Raw genomic sequence first — 16,311 nt, 5'->3', positions numbered from 1 at the left:
GTTTATTTTATGGCTGTCAATATTTTTTTAGGATCTAGAAATGAATTTTTTTTTCTTAAGATTTTTGGTACCAAAGTTGAGCCCAAAATGAGTATGGTGGTAATTTTACCTGAGAAATCCTTAGAAGAGAAACCAGGGGACTGTGGTAGGGGAGGGGAGACTGCTGGGAGGAAAAATTAGGAATTAATCTGATCAAAAATGGGAGCTGGCTTGTAATGCAGCAAAGTCACCGGCAAAAGCCATTTCACACATTTGTACATAAAACCTGTTGTCAAAACAAGCTCTGTTGTCAGTTAATTAGGCTACTATGTGAATCCACATCAAGATCCCCAAAGATTACATAGAAACAGTTGCTGCTATCACTGCTCCCAGCCACTTGTCACCCAACTCCCTCCTTGTTCGACCTTCAGAGACAGCTGGCCTGTACATTGTAGGCTAACAGTTAAGAATTTGTCTCTGATGTCACATTGACCAGGCTTTGAATCTGGCTTCTGCCGTTTCCTAGCTTTGTGATCTGGGAAAAATTTCTTAACGGTCTATGATCTTCAGTTCTCCTTAACTGAGAAAAGGGAGTAATGACCCCAAGGCCACTGAACATAGCTGCACGATTTGTCTACCACACAACACCAGACTTGCCAGCTACATGGGCAGCATGAACACAGGAGCCATAGATAGTATCTCCTGGAATGCTTTACGCTCAACCTTCAAAACCATAAGTGGCTATCCTGAAAAAAATGTCACTTGATAGGGTTATTTTAAGATGAAAGGAGGTAATGAATCAAATGATTTAGCCAGCACCTAGCACTGAGGAAGCACCCCTACAAGATCAGTAGCTATTATTTATTAATTCCTATCTCCCCATGCAAAAACACAGACTGCCAGCCTAACACCACATGCTGATTTGTTTGGTCCACCTGGTTGTCTAAGGATTCTTTATTCCTGATGTTCAGTAACTTCAACCAGGACTTTTTGTTTGTCTGTTTGTTTTGAGAGAGAGAGAGAGAGAGAGAGAGAGAGCACACCCTTGAGCACGAGTGGAGGAAGGGCAGAGAGAGAGGGAGAGAGAATCCCAAGCAAGTTCCACGCTGACAGCACACCAGCTTGATCTCATGAACAGTGAGATCATTACCTGAGCCAAAATCAAGAGTTGGACAGGATGATTAGCCAACTGATCTGCCCAGGGGCCTCTCAACTGGTATATTTTGATTCAATTGTTCTTATAGCAATTTTTCTTAAATTCTAGTTTTGATTTATGGATTCAAATCTCCGTTTCAAGGAAGTTCTCTTTTCTTATACCCATTCTTTTTTCCTAAAGAATTTTTTCTCTTTCTTCTTCAGGCAGTCCTACAGAGTCTATGTTGAATGAGTTTTACTTGTCTGCTATACACATCATTTTTCTACAACAATTTTTATGTTAAAAAAACATTTTCTTTTCATTTTTTGTGGTTTTCTCATGTTAGCATTTAAAAAATAATTATTTTTAGTTGTATTTATTCCATGGGGCGGGGGCGCCTTCCAAAACAGATTTGATCTCTGTGATATTTTAATTTTTTTTCCCCACCTTATCCCTGAGCAATTCCAGTATATCCATCTCGTTCTGTTAGGTGATGATCTCTGTTTTGGGGAAGGCCTTTTATTTCGTATTTATTCAATATTTTTATTTTATCAAAGTAAAACATGCCTATAGTTTAGAAGTCAATAAAAACTAAAAGGCTAATAATAAACTGCGGGAATTAAGCTTAAGAATTCCCTGAGCTTGCGCTGAAGGGTTAACAAGGCATGAAGAAATAGAAAGCCACAGGATGAAAGTATCCAAGAATGGGTAGAGATTAGGTATTCAGGGCAGCAGTGCCCCCCAATTTAGTACAATAGCAGAAAACTGCTTTCACGGGAAGGAAGGATCAAAATAGGTAAACAGGTAAAAGGGGCTAGAGACCACCCTGGGCAAAGTTGCCAGGAGTGGAGCTAATTAGCAAAAGAAAGGTGTCTTGCTGACTCTGAGGTAGCATGTTCTGTCCTTCTTGTCCCCCTAGGCAAGTTTAGGTAAACAGACAAGGCACCTCATGTCTGCTGTAAACAACCATCTGCTCAGCACCTGGATTTTGTTTTGTATTGACCCAAACCCCTAACACCACATATCTTCAAAACCCCCTTTCCATCACGCCCGTGAATTAATGTTCACAATTTCATTGTCTCTTTGTGCATGTCCATCATGCTGATAAACCTTCTGATCCTAATAAAAACGGAGCAAGGACACTTACTGGGAGCTCTTGTCTCCTCTCGGACTTGGAATATTAATCCTGTGACTTGCGTATTAATCCTGTGTCTGCTCTCTTGCTGGACAAGAGAACTCCAGACCCAGAGTCTACGACAACAAACTACAGTGGCTCTTTGCTCTCCCTCTTCCTGCTTTTCCCAGTTCTCCCTAGAGACAAGAGCCTGTCTTTACCTAGTTTCAGAGTTTCCTAGTGCTGCCAACACCTAAGCCTTTTGAGAATTGTGTGGTGTAAAACCAGATCATTCTCAGTTTATCCCACAGGTTTAAAACTGGTTTTATTACATCTGCTAAGTCAGTTTCCACATGTCTGTTTTCTTCGTCCCAACATTTCTATGCTGATATCCTCTGTTTTGGTGGGTCTGTTTTAAAGAGAAACTTTTTTTTTTTTTTTTTTTTTTTCAGTAGATTTAGTGGGACTTTGGGAAGGAGCAAAATTACAGCTGATTGCTGTTCAATCAGCAATCTGCTTTAATTTTTTTCCTTTGTTCTTAACTTCTTTGAAACCAAGAGAACCTCTGATTTGTGTTTTTCTGGGTAATTCCTCTCATTGAGGTTTTCAGCCTCATACTTTTCTATCAGCCTCATAGTTTTTCTCTGTCTGACTATCGATATTGGTGGTGCCGATTTTTATGCACAGGCTAGATTCTACCTATCATGCTTACATCTTTGGCTGATTCTGACTACCTACAGAAGATCACCAAGTGTGTGTGGGGGGAGGAGTAGACCACATCCTCCACTCAGGCTTGCAGTATCAAATCTGTTCTTTTCTTAAGCCCTACAGGCTGTGGGAGGGCACATCTCCCCATTTCCTCCTCAAAAACGGGATTGGTGTATTTTACAGCCAATCACTGAATCCTAGATTTTCTGTAGTGACGCTATAGGCCCGCTCTACTTCCTCTGCCTGTAGCATGTCAGCATTTCTCTCGGGTATGAATTTGCAAGCACAGAGCTTCTAGATGATAAATAACACAAATGCATCCTCAGCTACACTCCTCAGCTGCTCTGTGTTACTGACCTGATTCCCTGAAGGGACATTTCCTGTGTGTCCTGTGACCCGCCTGAGCCCCGAGTAATGGAGTAATATCACTCCATTCAAATTATTTAGGATTACGACTCTTGTTTTGGCGCAAGTCATTATATCTAAGGTCCGAGGAAGACATGACAGTATTTGTAAGTGTACTCTGTTTGTGGTTGTGGTTAGCAGTTGTGGCAACTTCCAAGTTCTATTAAAGATGGAATTTTTAGGGGCGCCTGGGTGGCTGAGTCAGTTGAGCATCCGACTTCCGCTCAGGTCATGATCTCGCAGTCTGAGTTCAGCCCCGCTTGGGACTCTGTGTTGACAGAGCCTGGAGCCTGCTTTGGATTCTGTGTCTCCCTCTCCCTTTGCCCCTCCCCCGCTCATGCTCTATCTCTCTTTGTCAAAAATAAATAAACATTTTTTTTAAAAAGATGGAATTTTTGCTTCCCTTCTATTTTTAACTGGCTTTAAGACGTCGCAAGTGAGAGGAGTGGCATAAAAATATCTTTATTCAATTATCTTTAACCAGAAGTTTCTACTCTTAACTTTTCAAAAGTTGACAATATCCATGATGTCATTCTTCCAAAGAATATGATTTTTGCTTTTAATTTCATATCAACACAATTTGTAATTTTTTTAATAAGAAAAATCTGCCTTTGGGTCCCAAATAGCCAAATGTAGCTGGAAGTCCTGCGTCCTCTGACTGCTGCTGCAGACTGTAAATCATGGCCATCTCTATGGATGTTCTTTACATACTTGCTTTTCCTCATTTGCACCTGAGATTATCATCTACTGAATAGAGGAGAGGGTATCAAAAGCAGACCAGACGCCTTTGAGAACCTCGTCTCATTGGAGTTATTTGCTTTTACACTGCCCCTGTTTTGGAGTAGGAAATACGGTGTAAAATTCAAAGCACATTGCCATTATTAAATATTGAGTTTGATTTATGCAGCAGTAAAATGTTTCCTAGGAATTATGTTAAAATAATCAACTTAATCTCAATTATGCCAAAATACTCATTGGAATTAAGGTCAATATATGTGGAAAGACAGTAATTAATCTGTCTCAGCTTGTCTATTAGTCCCTTGCCTGGCAAAAATACACAGAACGGGAGAGGAAGGGTGAATTTAAGTCTCATGGCTTTTAGCCAGATTCTGTCTCGGATTAGCAAATACAATAAAGAAATTTTCATAATAAGAAGATATTTCAAGGAAAAATAAGACCTCGTCCTAAAATCACTACCTAAGATTCAAGGGGAAGGTAAGCAATTGAAGAATAAAATGGAGGGATAGGAGGCTCTTGGTTTCCCCTTCTCTGGATGTACCAAATAAACAGCTACACACAGATCAGTTTCCTCTGAGAAAAACCCAGAAACTAATTTAAAGACTCTTGCTTATCAGGCATCTAAGAATATACCCACATTGAAATGGGCAGGAAAGCTGAGACACATTCATGCTGTAAACCCCATTCTTGGCACAGTGCCTTCCTTACAGTTGGGAGGGGACCCCCAAATCTTAGCTTCCTCCTGAGGAGTGAAAGGTTTGGACCATACATCGAGCACTTCAACTTTTACAGCTGCCACCTGAGAGACTGGCTTCCAAATCACCTAGCTCTGAGAGCTAGGTGGTCATTTGCAAGTCCCCTAGGACCACAGAAAAAAGAAGTAGCTGTAAATGACCACAGATTAAAAAATGGACAAATGTGGGGGTGCCTGGGTGGCTTAGTCGGTTAAGCAGCCCCTGACTTTGGCTCAGGTGATGATCTCACAGTTCGTGACTTGGAGCCCCACATCGGCTCTCTGCTGTTGGTGCAGAGCCTGCTTCGGATAATCTGTCCCCGTCTCTCTCTGCCCTTCTCCCATCTCAATCTCTCTCTCTCTTTCTCTTTCTCTCTCTCTCTCTTTCTCAAAAATAAATAAATATTTTTAAAAAACGGGCAAAGCATCTGAATAGATATTTATCCACAGATGACATACAAGTGACCAGCAAGTACATGAAGAGGTGCTCAGTGTCACTGATCATCAGGAAACTGCAAATCAAAAGCACAATGAGATATTACCCTTCACCTGTTAGAGTGGCTATTATCAAAATAATAAAAACATAACAAATGTCGACTAGTAGGTAGAGAAAAGAAAACCCTTGTATATTATTGGTAAGAATGTAAATTGGTGCAGCAATTATAGAAAACAGTATGAAGGTTCTTCAAAAAACTAAAAATAGAACTATTACATCATTCAGCAATCCCTGTTCTGGATGTATATCCAAAGGAAGTGAAATCAGTACTTGGAAGGAATATCTGCACTCCCACACTCCCATGTTCACTGTAGCAATATTCACAATAGCCAAGATATGGAAACAACCTAAGCGTCTGTTGACAGACGAATGGAAAAATAAATTGTGACACACACACACACACACACACACACACACACACACATTCCGAGTATTATCCAGACTCAAAAAAAGAGATATTGCCATTTGTGAATACACAGATAAAATTGGAGGACATTATGCTAAGTTAATTAAGATAGACACAGAAAAAAAAAAAAAACCTGCATGATCTCATATGGTACCTGAAAAAGTCAAATACTCAGAAGCAGAGAGTAGAATGGTGGTTACCCAGGGTGCAGAGGTAGGGGAGATGGGGAAATGTTGGTCAAAGAGTACAAAGTCGCAGTTAAATAGGAAGAATATGCCTAGAGACCTAATATACAGTGTGATGACCATAGTTAATAATGTACTGAAGAATGGAAATATGCTAAGAAAGTAGATTTCAGTTGCTCTTATCACACACATAAAATGGTAACCATGTGAGAAGATATGTTAATTAGCTTGACTGTAGTAATCATTTTACTATGCTTGTATATATCAAATCATGTTGTAGACTTTAAACAGAAACATTTTTTTTGTTTTTAAAAAAGGAAACAAAAAAGAAAAAAAGAAATTGAAGCTGATCCATCTTGTTCTAGATATTATTCCATTCATATCTTGGTTTCATTGAAATCTGTTATTGTGTCTTACATGTAAGGCAGGATTTAGAAAAATTGAATACTGGGTTTGTAATGGTTTGCAGAAAAAATAAATAGTTCACGTGTCATCAGCACACCACCAAGTGGAACCAAATTCCAAGTTTTATTCAAGACAGATGTTTGGTATTTGTCTTTGAGAAATCATGGCACATCTAAATAGGATGGTGGGTCTGTTCGTGTTTGTTTTATTACCTTGCTTCAAACTTACCCAAATACTATAAACTTTCTTTTGTGTGTATCAGATATTATATAAGGAAATATATAATTTTGTATATTTTGGATGAATAAACATGTACTTATACATAGCATAGTTACATATCTATCTCTGTGTGTGTGTGTGTGCGTGTGTGTGTGTGTGTACACATAGGTACTATTCCTGAAGATTCTGTTTTCCTAATGTTTGCTACCTGGTCTGGACTTTCATGGCTAGTGTGTTAGTTTAGGCCCTTGACATTTCCCACCTTGACTGCTGCAGTGGGCTTCCTTTCATTTTCATTTTTCCTTTTTGTACCCCACCAACTTAGCTAATACTAGAATGTTCCTATATATGTCATCCCTCTTACTTATAATCAATCTTCCCATGCTTACTTATAACTTTCTATATAAAGTTCAGACTTCTTACCTTGACCCACAAGATCTCTCAGCATCCAATTTGGACCACTTGTAAGCTTCATCTCCCAATCTCCCATCTCTCCCTAAAAGCAAACCCCCAAATACCAAAACTAAAACACTCTTCTTACAGGTAGCTCTTTGAACATGTCTCAGTAATTCATCCCTCAGTTCGTTTGCACTTATTATCCCTCCTATGTAAAGTGCATTTCCTGTTGTCCTTCCTTGTCTAGATATCTGCTATGGATCCTTCAAAACTAATTTCAGTGTCACCTCCTCCAGGAAGACTTCCCTATGCCTCAGTCTGATTTGGATATTTCCATAGCACCTCAAACTTTCATTACATTGTTTATCTAATCACTTACATTTGAATCGCTTCTCGGCCTTTTGGCTAAGATCAAGTGTAATCACTTACATTTGGAGCTTGTTTTCCCAGGTAGACCACAAATCTGGGGTCATGAGGAATTGGAAATGGACCATGTTGCTGAATCCCCAAATCCCATACACTGCCTGGCATGTGCTTATATGGCATGAAGCTTAATACCTTTTTGTTGTTGTTGAATTGAATGGATAGATGCTCTAAAAGGAGTTCGTCTTAGGTGTTAATCACCTAATTGTTATTTTGTCATTAACACTACAGAGCAGATTAACAAGATGGAGATTGAGTATTCCAGGAGAGAGTAAAGATGTGCTGGCAGAAGGTGCTGAGTTGCAAAGGTGACTACAGTCAGCCATTCACAGGTGATCTTTGATATTTCTACTAGAGTGGTCCTGCCATTGTCAATACCCACAGGTTTTTGTTAAACTGTATAGCATTAATTCTTTTGATTTAGAAATATCATATGAACCATATTTTTCAAAATTTTATCGATTTGGAAGTAAATTCCTTTTGTTAGACTTTTATATGTAATTCTTATATATTTTAAATATTTTAATTAATTATTAAATTAAATTAAAGTATTTTAAATATTTGTAGGTGTTCTTGAGGGTGTGTCTTTGTATAGATATTGGCATTTAGACAGTTGAGGGCTGCAAATATAATATGATTCTCGTCACTAGCAGACAGAACCAAAACTGGACATTCTGTAAAAGGGGCCTTTTAGAGAACCCTTGATTCTCAAGGTAGCATGAAGCTTTCAAGGTGTATCATAGACTTTCTCAACCACCACCTCATCAGTTTAGCGTAAAGACAGTATCTACTTTTTTACTATATGGAACTTAGTTGGGAATGAGAATTCAATGGGCAAGAACTGACTGCCATTCATTGATATGCTTCTTCTCACCTGGCTACTCTTCCTCGAAGATCTCCAACTCCTTGAAGGTGTCTGGTGTTTAGCTCCTGTACTGCAAAATTAGTTCCTGTGGCCGCCTGGTCTCGCGCTCTTATTTGGTGTTCTAAAATCTGTAATTTTAAGTGAAAATTCCCATTAATTTCCTACCCCACATGATAAGAAAGTATAATTTAAAGCAGAGGTTCAAAATCAAAAGAACTTTCCTAATTAGGCTGACAGTATAAATGAGTGAGAGAGTCCTATGTCAGAGAGAGGCAGTCCCTACTTTATCTGAGGGAGGTAGTGATGGCCTGATTCCAGTTGATTATTGCCAGGTAGGAATGATGGCTCAACAGTGTTTCAACACAAGCCAGAAATCTAGATTTTATGTTAAATCTTTCAATTTTTAAATATTGACATCTTAGTCAAAATCTTACATAAACGCACTACGGGCCAAATAAAACATACTTATTGCGCTGTTATGGCCACGAGTTGCCATTTGGCCATCATTGATACAAAAGCTTTTCACGAAAACCTATCTCAGAATTGGTGGCAGAGTTTCGAAAGGGATCTTTACTACGGCATCAGGCAAGGCCCTTTGCAGATTGAATCAGAACCACAGTGAAGCTAATACAACTAACATGAGTAAATGTGAATCAAACTGTTCCACTCAAAAGGAGTGAAGAAGGTTTATTCTAGATTTTTAGAGAACATGAGAGATTTATGGCTTGAAGTATATTCAGATTTTGTCCTTGGGTATTCTTAGTCATGTCTTAGGTAGGTCTTGGTATTCTGAAATAGAGCTGACTATCTTATACTACCAGGTCGGTGGTCTCAAGAGCAGCGGCTTAAAAATTTTTCACACTTAACATGTAAACATTAATTTAAAACTAAAAAAAAAAAATTCTGCTTGTCCATAGCAAAAATTTCTATCTTAGTTGACACTCAAGAAAAATCCAAAGTAAAGTGAAGACATATATTTAAAAAAAAAAAACATATTTATTTGTAAAATAAGTGAGAGTATACGACAAGTTCAGGATTTGGGGAAGCATTAAAGTTTAGTTACTATATTTGATCAAGGACTGAACTATGTCTAAATTTATGTTTATCAATTTTTTGAGGAAAGAAGGATTTTTGTAGCAAATGAATCATAGAAATTTTAAATACCATATACAGGATCTTTCTCATTTGTAAACTGGCAGATTGAAACAACCCAAGAGCAAAAACAAAAAACAAAACCTTTAATTGAAAACTTAGAAGTGTCAAGAATGCTAGCTGGAGTTTTTTTGTTTTCATTTGTTTTTGCCTGACTCTAAGTGTCTCAGTCCATTCACGTTGCTCTAACAAAATACCACAGACTGGGTAGCTAATAAACAACAGACATATGTTTCTCACAGTTCTGGAGGCTGGAAGTCCAAGGTCAGGGTGCCTGCTTGGACCACTTCTGGTGAGAGCCCTCTGCTGGGCTGCAGACTGTCTACTTCCTACTGCGTCCTCAGGTGGTGGTAGGAGTCAGGGGTATCTTGTGGGAGGGCACTGGTCCTAATCACGAGACCCTACCTCCTAATACCATCACATGGGACATTAGATTTCAACATATGAATTTTGGAGGAGCGGGGAGAGACCCAATATTCAGACCATAGCAAAAGATGTTACTTTTCTTTGTTTTGGTAAAGTATAGTGAAGAAAAGGAATTTGCCCTACTAAACACTAAAACATATGAGATGATAATAAATACATAAGTGTAGCAAAATAGATCTGCATATGTAAATAAATCAATGTAATGTAATGAAGACCTCGGTAAACGTAAGAAAGAAATGTGCTGGGGCACCTGTGTGGCTCAGTTGGTTGAGTGTCCGACTTTGGCTCAGGTCATGATCTCGCTGTTTATGAGTTTGAGCCCTGCATAGGTCTTTGCGCTGACAGCTCAGAGCCTGGAGCCTACTTCGGATTCTGTGTCTCCCTCTCTCTCTGCCCCTCCCTCACTCACACTCTGTCTCTCTCTTTCAAAAATAAATAAACATTAAAATATTTTTTAAAAAACGAATGTACTATACTTGAGGCTCACAAATTAGTGGGGGAGGAATTTCACGAATGGTGTTGGGATCTCTGGTTGTTTATTCAGAAAACAATCAGTTTAGATCCTTACCTCATGACACATTTTAGAAAAGTAGTTTAAAAATATAAATAGTTAAGCCATAAAAATAACAGATAATAAAGGTGATTATTTCAATTCTAAATGAAGAAATTTCTATTCTTAAAAATAATGAGAGGAATCACAGAGCAAAATATTGGAATGCTTAACGAGAGCAAAATAATGGAAAGTTTAACAACCTTATATAAAACTTGACAGAAACATTGTAAATATAACTGAGATATAAACAATGAACTGAAAAAACATTTATAACAAATGTTACTGCCACAGATTTCAGTCTAGTGCTGCAATCATCATGCATTTGTTGGTGAAAGCCAGTTGTGCATATCTTTTCCCATCTTTGTGTTTGGTGTTTTGATGTTTGAAATCAATCACAGTGAGACTATTAACACCATGGAAATAGGCAAACACTCCAACCAAGTTTTTATTCTCCAGAAAATATTTGCTTGCTGGTTGCTAACCATTTGCCAAGCTACCAGCAGCTATTATCCTCAATTAATAAAAAAGCTCATCAAATCAATAAGAATTAAAAAGCACTAAAACTCCAAAAGATAAATTGGCAAACGACATTAATAGATGATGGACAGAGAAAATGAAAAGCGTTATAGTCACTTTTAAAAAGTGAACACGACGGGCGCCTGGGTGGCTCAGTCGGTTAAGCGGCCGACTTCGGCTCAGGTCATGATCTCACGGTCCGTGAGTTCGAACCCCGCGTCGGGCTCTGTGCTGACAGCTCAGAGCCTGGAGCTTGTTTCAGATTGTGTCTCCCTCTCTCTGACCCTCCCCCGTTCATGCTCTGTCTCTCTCTGTCTCAAAAATAAATAAACGTTAAAAAAAAAAATTTAAAAAGTGAAAACGGGAGAAAGATCTCATCTCTATCCCATTAAATTAGTGAAGTTAAAACAATACATCTCAATGCTGGTGTAGGCCCATGAAAAAGCACTCTTGTGTAATGCTAATGGAAGTGTAAGTATAAACTTTCCAGAAACCAATTTGGCAACATGTATCAAGAGCCTTTACAGTGTCCACACCCTGGAGTTCTACTTCTAAGAATTTATACTATGGAAATAATCCAAATACAGACCTATACTTATGAGCAAGGGTATTTTAATATTAACAGAATGACTTAGCAAATCATGGTGTGTGCACTGTACAAAGAACCTTTAATCACGTGAGTGTATGATATAATTTTATATTAAAGATTATGCTTACAAATGTAGTCCCAGCCTCCTAATGGAATATGTGGAAGGACTTGAAGGTAATGAATCTGGGTGTTTGTAGAAATTGCCATTTGGTAGTGGAATTGAGAATTTTTTTCCCCAGGTTTAAACATTTTTTTCTTAAGCTTTCAAAATAATTACAATGAACAAGTATTGCTCTTACAAGTTGGTGGGAAAAAGAAACAAAATAAATAAACAAAATAAATGTGATACATAAAATTCTCTTTCCTTGAGTTTAAAATAAATTAATTTTAAAATTTGTAATTAGCTGCCAGCTTAAAAAACAAATAGTTTGAATATAAAAAGGAACAAGCAACTGCTGCAATTATGGTTGATTAAAAACATTTTTTTCTTAATTCCTTTCATAGGCCCAAGTCAAGCTTCAGCTCACACTTGAACCTGTCTTGCTGGTCAGTTTGCAATGGACTGAGCTCGTTAATGAGTTTAGGCTTTTAAAAAATACTTGAATAGCACCTATTTCACTATAAAGAGCACGTTATAGTATTAGTTATTTACTAAAGGTAGCCTAATGGTTTCTTCTTTATGATGTTTAACTATGTTGTCTACAGACTTTAAAATATTTTCTAATTCATTTTCCTCATAGACCAGTCCTCCTCATCCCCTTAACAGGATGGCATATATTTTGAGATTTTATAGTTTTGGGAAAATATTTTGTCTTTTTTTCAGAGCTAATCTAAGACAACCAATTATTATAGGGAAAAAGCCCTTAACAAGATTTCTAATGGGGTGCCTGGGTGGCTCAGTCAAACATCCAACTTCAGCTCGGGTCATGATCTTGCCCTCAGTGAGTTTGAGCCCCACATCAGGCTTTGTGCTGGCAGCAATCTCTCTCTCTCTCTCTCTCTCTCTCTCAATCAAAAATGAATAAATGTTAAAAAAATTAAAAAAAAAACAGATTTCTAGACTTCTGGAAATAGTTTCCTTCTTAAAATTAAGATTATTTTACTGAGGTATAATTAATAGGTATTAAAAGGTACCAATCAAAGTATATATCTGAATGGATTTTGACAAATATAATCAACATGTAACAACCATTTCTCATTTCTGAGAATGCTACTCTCTTTTCAATTACCAGCAAGTTTTGACTTTTAAATTGGTATCTTGTTTAGTGCGAGTGCTATACTTGGTTTGGTCATCATGTCAAAGGCGCTGAGCCGCTAACCTCATCATTTTCTTACCACTGTTATGCTGGAAACATCTTTGACCACTTTGAGAAGTGGTACTGACTTTTAGGCACTGGGGTCAATTCAGTATGTGCTAAATACCAATGAAGTACCTTTTAAAAGTTCACTAAGATTTTTTTTTTTTTTAACTTCCATACTCCCTCTAATGCATCCTGGGGTTTGCCAGACCCTACAGATGGAAAATAAATTAATAAATATCCTTAGCTTTATAAACAAAGTCCTAAGGAAGCCTTTGCTGATGTTAATTGCATGAGTTTTGTTTGTCTGTTTGTCAGATCCACTATATTGTATTCCCTGACAGTAAAAGAGGACATTTGTTGTGGGAATTTTAATGATAATTCTGCAAATTTTTAGTCAGTTTCCCAAAGTATATTCTCTGGGACTCTTGCTTGAAAGTTTCTACCCCAGATTCATCATGCCTATTGGCACCTTAAAAATGCTGAAAGACTTGTAGTGAAAATCTGTTTATTTTGGTTTAACCAAGATAGATATTTTCTTTTGTGATCAGAAATTCTATTTTCCCTTTAACATCTTAAACATCATTCATTTGGGAAATATGTAGAGTGCTGACTACCTACCATGTGCTGTTGTCATCTGTTGTGTTATTTAATAATGAAGAAAACAGAATCTTTACCATTATATATTAGAATATATATATATATATATATATACACACACACACACATACATACATATATAGGTATATACACACACATGTGTATATATATTCATATATTAGAAGGGGAAAACAAGCAATTAACAAATATACACTATGAGTTTGCTTATCACATGGATACGTACTATGAATATCTATAATGTAAGATTTAACGAAGATTGTGACTGCTGGGTAGGGAAGGGTGCCTTTTTACAGAATGCTGAGGAAATCCTCTCTGATAGGGTGATAACTGAGCACAGACTTCAAGGCAATGGAGAACATTTCACAGGAATGTCTAGGGGAAGATGATTCAGCCAGAGTGAATATTAAGTGCCAAGGCCCTGAAACCAGAACATGTTTGGTGTGTTCTAGGAAGAGCTGGGAGCCAGTGTGGTCACAATGAAAGAAGTGAGGGGGTGGGAGATGGGGAGAGAGATGGCTTGGGTCAGACTGTGATGGGCCTGTGAGCCATCATTGCCAGTGCACCATGAAAAGCTCTATTTGAAACAATTACACAAAAAGAATCTCAGAAATTGAGATTAAAATAATCACCTTAGCACAATGTCTGACATACTGTTAAACAATTCTCTCTGCTGTCACAAAATAGATATTAAATGCTTTTTGAATAGAATTTCCTTCTACTTTTTAGCATACATGAGCAGTTGAAAAGTTGAACTGTTTTCCTCTGGGGCTACATGTTGTAGTCATTTAAACTTAAGCTCTAGTGAGTCATTTCTGTAGTTGAAAATGATATTGGTGGTTGATCATCGTTGTCAAACAATGATGCCAACGTATGGGAAATGAAGAATTACCTCAATATTTTGGCTCAGTTTTTTGACAATGCTCGTGATGGTCTGGATGTGGCTTTCCAGTAGCTTCCTGGCAAGCAACTCCTCTTTTTGAAAGCCATGGGCCCCTTGAAGACAAGCAGAGATTTCCTCCTTGATGCGGAAGGCTTGTTCAAGGAGGAAAGCGATGGTACGCTCCTGGGTGTTCAATCTGTCTTCTAGCTGCCTTCTCTGGGTGTTTGGAATCACAGGAAGAAAAGAATGACCCCTAGTCAGGAACAGGAAACAACACCAGGGACGTTACAAGAATGAGTTGGAGGAGCCAGAACCATAACTTGTCTCTTCACTTAACTTCGGTACCATCTCCCCTGTGAGAGGTTTGGGAGGACCTTATAGGAATCGGCCAGGTTGGATTCCTGGTTTGTCTCTCATCTCACAAGATCTGACTTCTGTCTTGGTCTTACATTATGCATTTTTCATGTTTCTAAGCAGGAATCATTTTATATTTTACCCACTATTCTAACAAGCCATCTTGGATCCACATACATTTAATACTTGAGAATTCTACATTGAGGAGAGTGCTGCCTACTAACTTGGAAGAAATGATAGTTCAAAGGCAGAGATTCATGAAAGAGTCAGAAGTTCAGTGAAAAAGTAAACACAATAAATGAGAAAAAGAAATAGGCTAGAGCTCTTAAGAATTAGGGTAAAGTAACATGTAAAATCTTGATAGCCCCTATTGGCATTAGTATATTACTCATTCCCCTCACTGATAAGCCTCTTGAAGGACAAGCTACTTTGTTGTGTCTTTTTCTTCACTGAATTCACTTTGCTTGGTTCTGTGACCCAGACTCTGAAGAAAGAAATGAGTTACACAGTTCCTCAGGAGTAAAATTTCCTGGGTGTCCTATGGTCTTGACCAAAATGCTCAGCTAGCATGACTGCTGGTTTTCTATCCTCTCTCCCTCCTAAAACCTTGGAGTGACTAGAAAGAAAAATTAGAAAACTGCCCTCCTTGGGCAGCAGGGGCTATTTTAAACTGGTGAGGGTGTGGGGTGGTGCAGGGGGTGCCCTGATGTGCCCTCCAGCTCCCTTTTCAGGAAGGCGGGACTTATTTTCCTAAGTGTTGGGTGCGCTGCTGGCTGACAGCCCTCAGCTGATAGCTTCTCTGGGAACCGCCTTGGTGAAGACAGTCACTTTGCTCAAGGCCATGCCCATTTCCTGGGGCAGCATGAAATCAGTGATGGGTCAATGTATGGCTATAAAGGCCTGGCACACTTGCTCTATCTCAGAACAAGTTGGAAGGACCATCCCAGCTTCAGGGCTCCCTGTGGAATTGTATCACAATACTTTTTTTCCTTCCATTCCTGGCAGTGACCCCAGAGCACTCCTTAATGAGCCTTCTGTTCATCAATCTCTGTCTCAGAGCCTGTTTCCTGGGCAACCCAACCATAGTCAGGTGGCCACTTTGGCCTGGGGCAAGAGAGAATTCAACAAGGCTGTGGGAGGGTAAAATGGGGAAGAAGGACTTGTATTTCTACTCTTGCTTCTTCTAGATAGCCTTGGGATAAACTGCTCTAGTTGTGTGAAATTCGGATTCTTGTTTAAGTGTCCTCAAGAGTCAGATCAGGCAAGGCAGAAAACCTGTAAGAACCTCAAACAACAGTAACAAAAAGCTTGGGGTAAAAACAGACCTTCAGCATTTGCTTTTATACCTTCCTACCTTCACAGGCTCCAGGGGTGGGAAAGCCACTGGTCTCCTAATGCTACTTCTTTCTGAGGAACAAAGGTGAAAACCTGACAGGACAAGTTATTTCGTAGGATGGGGAGGTTTTACTGGGCCTGGGGCTTATCGGTGCCAGCCCCCTGAGTTTATTGGAGCTGACAGGACTCCAGTGGAGATCTGGGTCTGGCCAAAACCCTCAGGGGAAAATTAACTCACAGGCCAAGAAAGCAAGACATTTGAGGAGCACAGTCTCTTCCAAAACCAACTAGCCAACAAATAATCTACTGGATTATAGATTCCTACAGAAGATAAACACCAAGATATATGCAGTAAGACATTTTTTAAAAGGCTAATAAAC

The 16,311-nt window shown here is 38.6% G+C and overlaps 1 protein-coding gene across 4 annotated transcripts in view; it reads right to left on the bottom strand.

Moving 5' to 3' along the window:
* Positions 1-16,311, bottom strand: part of FAM81B (family with sequence similarity 81 member B) — a 54,739-nt gene that overhangs the window by 22,525 nt on the left and 15,903 nt on the right. For all 4 annotated transcript variants that reach the window (XM_049647593.1, XM_049647595.1, XM_049647596.1 and 1 more), the window contains 2 exons: positions 14,252-14,495; positions 8,217-8,335 (listed from right to left, as the gene is read on the bottom strand). In XM_049647593.1, coding sequence (XP_049503550.1) covers positions 8,217-8,335; positions 14,252-14,495 — 363 coding nt within the window. The remainder of the gene's footprint in view (positions 1-8,216; positions 8,336-14,251; positions 14,496-16,311) is intronic.

The sequence above is a fragment of the Panthera uncia genome, assembly GCF_023721935.1.
Source record: "Panthera uncia isolate 11264 chromosome A1 unlocalized genomic scaffold, Puncia_PCG_1.0 HiC_scaffold_17, whole genome shotgun sequence".
In the NCBI taxonomy this organism is placed as follows: domain Eukaryota; kingdom Metazoa; phylum Chordata; class Mammalia; order Carnivora; family Felidae; genus Panthera; species Panthera uncia.
This window is presented reverse-complemented; position numbering and strand designations above follow the sequence as displayed.